At 49.6% G+C, this 9702-nt stretch overlaps 1 protein-coding gene across 3 annotated transcripts in view; it reads right to left on the bottom strand.

Annotated features, from left to right (window-relative positions):
* SAMD4A (sterile alpha motif domain containing 4A) overlaps window positions 1–9702 on the bottom strand; it is a 98637-nt gene that overhangs the window by 35795 nt on the left and 53140 nt on the right. For all 3 annotated transcript variants that reach the window (XR_004082939.1, XM_005417966.2, XM_005417965.2), the window contains exon 2: window positions 1140–1685. Coding sequence is in view for 2 of the 3 variants with exons in the window: in XM_005417966.2 (XP_005418023.1) it covers window positions 1140–1685 (546 nt within the window). In the remaining variant the exon portion in view is untranslated. The remainder of the gene's footprint in view (window positions 1–1139; window positions 1686–9702) is intronic.

A 9702-nucleotide genomic window follows, 5' to 3' on the forward strand; every position in this document is an offset into this window, starting at 1 on the left:
CTTTGAACACCAGCTGTAGCTGCACTGCAGCTTCACACAAAAGCCAGTGCTGGACAGATCTCCAGTCATGGAGCTCTCCATGTGTCCAAGCCTTGGGCTGGGCTCTGCACCATCCATCAAAGCCTGGCAAGGTCTCCATGGGGGAAGAACCACCCAGCTCTCCTGGAAAACACTGAGGACTGTCCACTCCTCAGTCAACACCAGCTTCACACCTCTGCACTGAAAATACAAGAGAACCTTTTCAGATACCCTGAAGCTGGTGGATTCCACCTCTGCTTCCAAAACTTTTGCCTGCACTCTTGGTCCCAATCCCATTTATTCTCAGTAAGTCCTCAGCACACTTTTGGACTTGCCTCAAGGCCCCCAGCTCACTTTTGGACATGAAGCATCAGTTTCCTGCTTGCTTTAGGCACTCTTGAAACATGAACTGTAAATCTACACAAAGCTGCACAAAACACAAGGGGTTCCCTTCAGTGAGGCACGTTTTTTTACTCTAACTTTTTCTTACTCTTTGCTGTTTTCCCTCCTCTCCAGCTCTCAGGTGTCACAGACACATTTTATGAAAAATCCTTTCCTTAGCATTTTTTCTCTGGAGAAGCCGAGAGGCCACAGGGACAAAATGTAAACAATGATTATCTGCTGCTGTGGAATGCAACAGGTGGATCTGTGATTGGTCTCGTGTGGTTGTTTCTAATTAATGGCCAATCACAGCCCAGCTGGCTCGGACTCTCTGTCTGAGAAACACAAGCTTTTGTTATAATTCTTTCTTTTGCTATTCTTAGCTAGCCTTCTGATGAAATCCTTTATTCTATTCTTTTAGTATAGTTTTAATATAATATATTTCATAAAATAATTAAAGAAGCCTTCTGAAACGTGGAGTCAGATCCTTGTCTCTTCCCTCATCCTAAGGGATGTGAACAGCGTCACACCCAGGTCTTTAAGACCTTACAATGCTGGAAGAAAAAAACCCCAACAAGGCAAGCAGGAAATAAAAAAAGCAGGTGAGGAAAGGAAAAATTAAAAAAAAAGAGTTTTCTATGGCCCAGATGAGTTCAGCCCCTGTGCTAACCACGCCAAAGCAGCAGTTCCTAGTGGGATGGGGGGGATCCTCCCCAGATCCTCCTCCCATGAGTACTCACTGGTGCTTGTGCTAGTGCCGATGGTGTTGATGGTGGTGGGGACGGAGGAGGAGGAGTAGAGGGGCAGGTGGCCGTTCTCGCAGGCCAGGTTTTTGTCCTGCCAGCTGGAGGCGCTGACGCTGATGCCGGAGTCCCTGGAGTTCTGCCAGCCGTTGTTGAGTTTGTCGTCGGAGTTCTGTCTTTGGTGATAGTAGTGAGCCTGCCCGTAGTCCAGCGAGTCCGAGCGGCCCCGGCCCTGCCCACCAAAGCCCCCCGACGACGACGACGACGATGACGACGACGTGCGGTCCTCCAGGTGGTTGAGCCACATGGCCAGGGCGCTCCTGTCCTCCAGCGAGGTGGCAGGGTGGATCAAGGCGTAGGACAGCAGCTGCCTGCTCTCCTCGATGTGCTGGTTGTGCTCGATGGAGTGCGCCAGGATTTTGGGCAAGAGTTTCATGTACTCGACTTTCGCCTCGATGTTGCCGGGCTTCAGTAAAGGCAGGTGGGTCAGCAAGAGGGAGATCACTTTGTCCTTGGATTCCTGTTGCCACTGATTAATGATTCCTGTGGAAGGAATAAGGAGGGGGAAAAAAAAGGGATTAATGAGAAATTGATAAACAGAGGTAATAAAGAAATAACCGGGTCCTGCCAGGGTAAATGCGACATGCCGAAGGGATTTGAACGTGTGGTTGTCACAGACACGTTTTATGAAAAATCCTTTCCTTAGGATTTTTTCTCCTGAGAAAAAATGTAAACAATGATTATCTGCTGCTGTGGAATGCAACAGGTGCATCTTTGATTGGTCCATGTTGGTTGTTTCTAATTAATGGCCAATCACAGTCAGCTGGCTCGGACTCTCTGAGAGTCAGGAGCTTTTGTTTTCATTCTTCTCTTGCTTGCTTCTGATGAAATCCTTTCTTCTATTCTTTTAGTATAGTTTTAATATAATATATATAATAATAAATCAAGCTTTCTAAACATGGAGTCAGATCCTCTTCTCTGATCCTGGACCTCTGTGAACACCACCATATGTGGTAGCACAGCATGAGCATCTCCCTGGCAAGGGGGTTACTGCTGTATTGCACCAAATAGTTATCCAGACACAGGTTCTTACAGGTCACCACCCTCCAAAACCATTGTCAGGGCAAAGCTTGACAAACTGGATGCCAAAAGTTACCAGATGCTCCTGAAAATCACTGAAAAAAACAAACTACACCCAACTCTATGTGGGGAATGCATTTATAGCCATTTTCCAACTCTACTGCTGTTGCTCTTATTTTAATCAAAATCATGATTTGGCCCAAATTTTTCATGTTGTTGCAGATTACAGAAAATCTGCGCTCAGTGGATCAAGCTAACCTTTCAAAAGAACTTGGCTGGAAAATTGAAAAGGTCAAGATTCAAAGGAGACAACAGAGGAGAGAACCCCAGAGGAAACGCAATCACCCATCCAGGGTGTTGGTGCATCCACCAGCCCCAAAGGAAAGGAGGGAAGCAGCCCCAGAGCTCCTGTTCCTCTGTGAGATCACAGCAAATAGGAGAGGTTCCAGAAGACAAGGGAAAAAAAAAAGAAACCTAGGGGTTAGATTTAAATATGCAGAAGGAAAAGTCAGGGAAATACAAACTGGTCACTTAACTGGAACTCCTGGAAAACTGATGGAACAAATAATGAAACAACCTATTTGTAAGCACTTAGGAGATAACAAGATGATAAGTGACTGCCGACACCCATTTGTCAAGAGCAATTTGATTTCCTTCTGCGACAGAGCAACTGGCCTGTGAATAGCTGGAGGAGCAGGCAGTGCTGTATATCTTGATATTCATTAGGTGCTGCTGCACATGGCTCCCTCAGCAGCACAGCAGAGAGAAACTGCTCTAATGTGGGCACACAACTCATCCGAAAAACACACGGAGGGAGCTGGTGCTGCTGATTCACTGTGAGAATGGGAGGATGGGCTGGGCAAGGAGACCTGTCCTGGGCCTGGCACCACCCAGAATGTCACTGGTGATAAGGGTGATGTGATAAATGTGATCAGCACGCAGGTATTGCGCTAAGAGAAAGGAAAACACTCCAGGAAACTGGACTAGAGGTCAAACAGTGCTGAGGATTCAAAGGGGTGGCATGAAGCTGGGTCAGGGGAGGTTTAGGCTGGAGATCAGGAAAAGGTTCTTCCCCCAGAGGGTGGTGGGGCACTGACCAGGCTCCCCAGGGATTGGTCACAGCACCAGCCTGCCAGAGCTCCAGGAGAATCTGGACAACACTCTCAAGCACAGGATGAGATTGCTGGAGTGTCCTGTGCAGGGTCAGAAGTTGGATGTGATGATCCTTGTGGGTCCCCTTCCAGCTCAGGACATTCTATGAGACTTGGAGAGATGTGGAAGAACATCTGCATGAAGCAGGTGCAAACATCTGCACGCAGGTGGGAACAAAGGGCTGCGCAGCACGAGGTGGGCAAGAGCCTGGCTTGGGAAGCACCACCTCAGTCAGACACCCTGCTGCACAGAAAAGCTGCACCAGGCAGCCTGACCCTGGCTGAGAGGTGAACACTGGCATGGACAAGCTGCTCTCCACCTCTGCTGCTGCCCAGGGAAATGCTGGAGTCACCATCTCTGGAGGGATTTACCAGCCATGAGGATGCGGCCCTTGGGGACACAGGTCAGTGGTGGCCTTGGCAGCGCTGGGGAAATGGTTGAACTCAGTGATCTTGGAGGGCTTTTCTGACCTAAACAATTCTATGACTCTCTGACTTGAACTGCAGCAAAGATGAATGAGGTTGGACATGATGGAAGTGCCTTCTGCAGGGCAGGGTGGCCCAGGACACTGTGAGATCTCCATCACCACAGGTTTCTCTGAAGAACTGATACAAACTCCAAACACCTACCTAATCTACCCAGATCAGCCAAGAGACACTTCCCAGCCCCAGGGCAGTCTCTCCTCCAGTGCTGACCAAACCCCTCTGTAAAACCTTCAAACTTCCAGCCTCAGGCTGTGCTACAGGAGCAACAACTGAACTGTGTGGTGGAGAACACTCCCTCCTGCTTGCTTTGAACACACTGCCCAAAGCTCCATCAGGTGAAATGCTGAAAATATCCCCCAAAACGTTATGTTCTCCTTCCCTGTCTGCTGTCTTCAATCCATTCCACACAAGAAGCTGCTCTAAATCACTGATTATCCCTACAGCCTCTGTGTGGTTTTGAGCTAGGGTAACTGAACCCACACCACTGAAATGCAGATCCAGATCTCCATCTGTAGGATCATTCATCAGCTTTGCACTTGGGAAGGCACAAGAGCAAACCAATATCCAGCTCAGGATATTCTGTGACCCAGGAACTGGACTCTACAACCCATGTGGGTCCCCTCCCCCTCAGGATATTCCATGATTCCATGATTCTGCATGACCCATGCTGCCAGCCAGCAGCTAACCCAACCCTCCCACCACCCCTGACCCAGAAAAGGGCTGCTAGAGCAGCAACTTCTCCCAGTTAGGGCCAAACTCTGCCCATCAGTTCCTGACACGACTGCGGCGGTGAGCAGCACTCATCCCTCCACATTCACCCTCCCAGTCCCAAGGCATGCAACTGTTTTAATAGGAAGCCACTAGATGGCTTGCTGGAAACACTGGAGACTCTCCCTGGAACTTTCTGCACTGGTATTTACTTCTCCAGAGCTCCCCCTCCTCCAGAGCCACTTCCTGAGCCAGCACAGCGTGCCCGAGCCGTCCTGCGCCGAAAGGAGCGAGGGACACGACGTGGCACGGCTCTGGTGGAGAAGGAGCTGCTGTACTGCAGCAGAGGGGGCTTCTGGTGCTCTGGGTGTGCTCCTGTGCCCGTGGGAATGCTGTGAGGTTGTTTTGGTGCTAAAAAAAACGGGATTTGGGAGAGCAACACTCAGCATAAGTGATGCTGTAAAGGATACATGAGTGTAGCGGGACTCAAGGCTCACCAGTGCATATCCATGTTTTCCATATGCAGATGTCCCTGCTCCAGGCAAGGCTTCCTGTTGGGATGAATCTGATTTATCTGTCCCCTCTCTCTTAGTCAGCTGCCTGGTGAGTTGAAAACATGTCTTATTTTCTCCCATCCTCCTGCAGAGAGGGATGTCACACCCTGATATTTTATCATCCCTCCCGTGGTGGTTCACCAGCACTTTCAGGCTGCCACAGCCAAACCCCAGCCTGGCACCAGCTGGGATTCTGCAGCAGCTCAGATAAACTGAGAAATCAAAGACCATTAAAAAAAAAAAAGGCCTGCAATGCACTGCTCAAAGAAGTTGCTGCCACTTAAACACAGGAGCAAAATACACGTAGAAAAAGCCGAGTCTGGTGTAAACTGGGTGCAGGAGAGGAGGAGGAGGAGGGAGGCAGGTGGCCATGGCTGGGCTCCTCCTCACTTGGGGGAGAGCTGAGCATGAAGGTCCCCACTGGGGAAACACAGGATGGCGCCAGAGCTGCTTCTTGGGGACTTTGCCTTGGACCTCCAAGAGATTTGGGGGTTTAAACCACAGCCCCGAAAAGAGAGAGCACTGACCCAGAAACCTGTGGCTGATGAAGGGCTGGGTGCCCTGGCCCAGGCAGGAGCTGGTCTCCTTCTCAGCCAGCAGCAGGACGTGCACAATTAAACAAAAATGGAAAATAATTAGATCTGAAAGAGGTTTGGCTCTCTCTGAGATGGGGCAGAAGGTCAGGCTTAATCCTATCTGCCAGAAAACAGAGGGATCTGGAGAGGGCAGTGCAGGAGAGGGAAGCTGGAGTTGCCTGTGGGCAGGGGGAGAGGGGCTGGCAACACCCCAGGGCCCCCCCTTCAGCCCCTCACCTGCTCCCATGCACTCCTGGCCATCTGGGATATCTCATCCTTCATTGCCAGAACAAACACTCTGGGGCAGCTGAGACTGGGATGTGTTTTGGGATCCCACATCCCAGGGTCCTGACACAATACCTGTGGTGGGTCACAGGCACTAATCTCATGACAGCCTCATCAGCTCCCCTGGATGCTGCTGCAGGGGATGCCTGGTGCTTCCCATCACAAGGATTTCACTGCTCTGTGCAATGTCACTGGCAAATCTGAGCAGAGAGAGAGCCCCAAAGTCAGAGTCCCCTCCTTGGTGCCTTGAAATCCCCCAAAATCCCTGTCCTGCCCACTGCTGCCATTGAACTGCCCTCTCCTCTGGGAGATGAGGTAAGATAACAACTGACCAGCCCTGCACTGGGAAGGCATGGGAGCTGCTGGTACCCCCAAAGCAGAAAATCACAGTTTTTATTATGGGACATTTTCTTGAATGAGAAGCTGAATGAAGGTGGGATGTGAAACTACCTTCTACTGAAGGATTACTTAACTGACAGGATTTTGCTGCTAGACAGCCCAGCTGATGCATGTGCAGCATGCCTGAGGATAAATCCAGCTCCAAATATAGCTGGGTCCTGCTTCCAAGACTGAAACCTGTGCTTGTGCTATGAATAGGACCAACACCATCCCAAAACTGGGGCTTCTGGCTGGAAAATGAGGTGAAGTTTGTAAATTTATTAAGCTGTTAAGGGATTTCTATGTGACAAATCTGCTTAATCACTGCTGGATCCCTGCAAACTGTTAATTTGTTAATTGCCACCATGTCCAGTGGTGATGGACCCACCCCTACTGCTGTATTGCAAGAGAGACCTTCCTGCCTTTACTTGAACCTGCCTCCTGAGGGGTGAAGGGGTTATTTCAACCACCAGCAATGCCCATGGTGATGATGTCCTGGGAACAGTCACAGTTTTCCAAATGTAAAGCCAGACCAGATGGACAAAGGCAGGGTGGACACAGTCCCTGCAAAAAACAACGCGAGTAGCACGCTGGTGCCTGCATTTACAAACCCTGAAGGGCCAAACTGCAGGGGTTTAATCCTAGTTTTGGTTTTTGTGAACAGGCTTCTGGGTCAGAAGATTCCAGTTTAAAAACACCACCCCTGCTGAGAGGGATGGCCAAGAGCAGCTGTCAGCACAGGAGAAGAACCTGTGGGTCTCACCAGGTGACTTGTCTTCAAGGAACAACGATAATGCCAAGCGCTCTCAAGCACTTGAAGGAACCCAAAAACTGACCAAACCCATCCAAGATAAACCATTTCATTTTGAAAGCAGAAATTGGGTTCTACTCCTGTTACTATATAGAACTTCACAGTGAAGCCCAACTCAGGTGAAGTGTCCAGAGGAGGCCATGGAGATGCTCCAAAGCTGGAGCCGGGCTGGGAGAGCTGGGGGTGCTCACCTGGAGAGGAGAAGGCTCCAGGGAGAGCTCAGAGCCCACAGGGGCTCCAGGAGAGCTGGAGAGGGACTGGGGACAAGGGACGGAGGGACAGGACACAGGGAATGGCTCCCATTGCCGCAGGGCAGGGCTGGATGGGATATTGGGAAGTGGGAATTCCTGGCTGGGAGGGTGGGGAGGCCCTGGCACAGGTGCCCAGAGAAGTTGTGCCTGTCCCTGGATCCCTGGCAGCGTCCAAAGTCAGGGTGGACAGGGATTGAAGCAGCCTGGGACAGTGGAAGATGTCCCTGCCATGGCAGAGGGTTGGAATGAGGTGGTCTTCAAGGTCCCTTCCAATCCAAAGCATTCCAGGATTCCATGAATTTGCTGATTGTGATTTTGGTGAAGTGAGAGACATGAGTGATATGTAACTTACAAACAGACAACAGCTTATCCTGGGCAACAAGGACACCAATTTAAAGACTAGAAGTGTTTTTAAAACTGCCCAAGGATTTTCCAAATAACAAAGAGGACATTCACACAGGAGGTTTGGTATCATTGCCCCTCAATGCCAACTCAGTGCACTTAAGGGCTCCAGCTTGTCAGCAAATTGCTCTTAAATTACTGTTTTATTATGCCCTTGTTTTCAGTTTTCCATAAAAAGTTCTCAAAAGCCCATTCAGATAATTTGCCCAAGCAAGAAATGACTAAGAGAGGGATTCATAGGATCATTAAGGTTGGAAAAGACCTCTAAGATCATTGAGTCCAACCATTAACCAGATGCTCAAATCTGAAGGGCACCCTCTAAGCACCTTCCCAGAAGGGTTGAAATAAATTGCACTCTCAGATGTATTTGGGGAGAAAAACCAGGAATTTGCACTAAAAGTTTAGGTTGGGATCCTTGATCTTGCAAAGTGACATACAGCAGCATCAGGGACTGGAGAGAGGAGCTGGGTGCTCCTGGATGGCAATCAAGCCCTTGTGGGGATGGACAACACCAAGGTTTTCATGTCTTGGATGGCCAACAGCAAAAGAGAAATCCAATCCATGCTTAGGCAGCTGGCAACTGCTTCCAGTGAGCCTGGAATCAGTGGCCACAGAGCAGGAGATGGCTATTTCTGGGTCTGCAGGAAGGTTTTTCAAGAGGCTTCCTCAGCAGCTCCCAGAAGAGGCTCCCATTGTTCACAGTTTCCTGGATTATGAATGTGAAACTGAATCTGGGTGATGGGCAGAGCTGTGTGGAGGGCACCCACTTTTTATTGTCAGAGGCAGAAAAATCAGCACCTGGACTCATCCTGCTGTGCAAAGACCCAGCAGCACATCACCACCCACCAGTTTCTCCACACATTCATGGGAGATGCTGCACTTCCATCAAAAGCCCCCAAATCTGTGGTAAACGTGGTCATATCCATCAGCCCTGGGATCTCACACCCATTCCAGCTGCCTGGATGCCTTCACCAGGGCAAAAGGGGTCAAGAAACATGACCCTGCATATGAACACAGCCCAACAACCTGAGCTTGGCCACAACATCATCTCCCTGTGAGTGACCATCATCAGACAAACCTGAGTTCTGTGTCTAGTTGTTCCAGTTTCTCCCAAGCACTTCTGTTTGCCTCCATTTCCAGTTGAATTTATCTGGTTTTATGCTTCTGAACTAGATGATCATTAAGATTCCTCCCAACCCAAACCATTCAGTGATTCTATGAGCGAGGTGGAGAAACCACACCCCACCTCACACGGGGCAGTTTGCTGCAAAGATAAAGCAGAGGAGCAAAAAAATCAAGAGATTTCACCTACAAGTCTGAATTTGCACCAAGTGCATCAACCAAGGGCAGGTTGCTGCCAGTCCCAGCCTCCCCACAACTGGGTTTACTGGTCTGTGAGATGGACCAGCTCCCCACCACCCATCACAGAAATCCACTCTCCAACAGTACTGCAGACACAAACCCCTGCCCTGGCTCCTGCTGCAGCAGCTCGATTGAAGGTGAAGCACAAAGTGTTTCCAGCTGAAGGGATTTAAATTATTATTTGCAGTAATTAGCACCTGCACGTTGACCCAGTCACAATACTTTGTTTGGGCAATTTTACATCATTCCCTTCGTAAATCAGCCTCACTCAAAAGGCCAGCATGAAGGAAAACACAGCAAGAACCCCGTTGGAAACACTCTGTACCCCATCCAGGGCACATCAATACCTTCACTGTTAAACCTGGCAGCCCTCTCCCTCCACCAGAGGCCAAATAATCAAAATTTCAGCATGTGCCTCCTCGTTATTGCGACCGGCGCTAATTAAAAGGAAAAACATCTCGGTGATAAACGTTACTGCTGACCTGCCAAGTGCAGCAGGCAGAGAGGCTGCCAGGGA

The sequence above is a fragment of the Geospiza fortis genome, unplaced genomic scaffold (assembly GCF_000277835.1).
Source record: "Geospiza fortis unplaced genomic scaffold, GeoFor_1.0 scaffold23, whole genome shotgun sequence".
Classification (NCBI taxonomy): Eukaryota; Metazoa; Chordata; class Aves; order Passeriformes; family Thraupidae; genus Geospiza; species Geospiza fortis.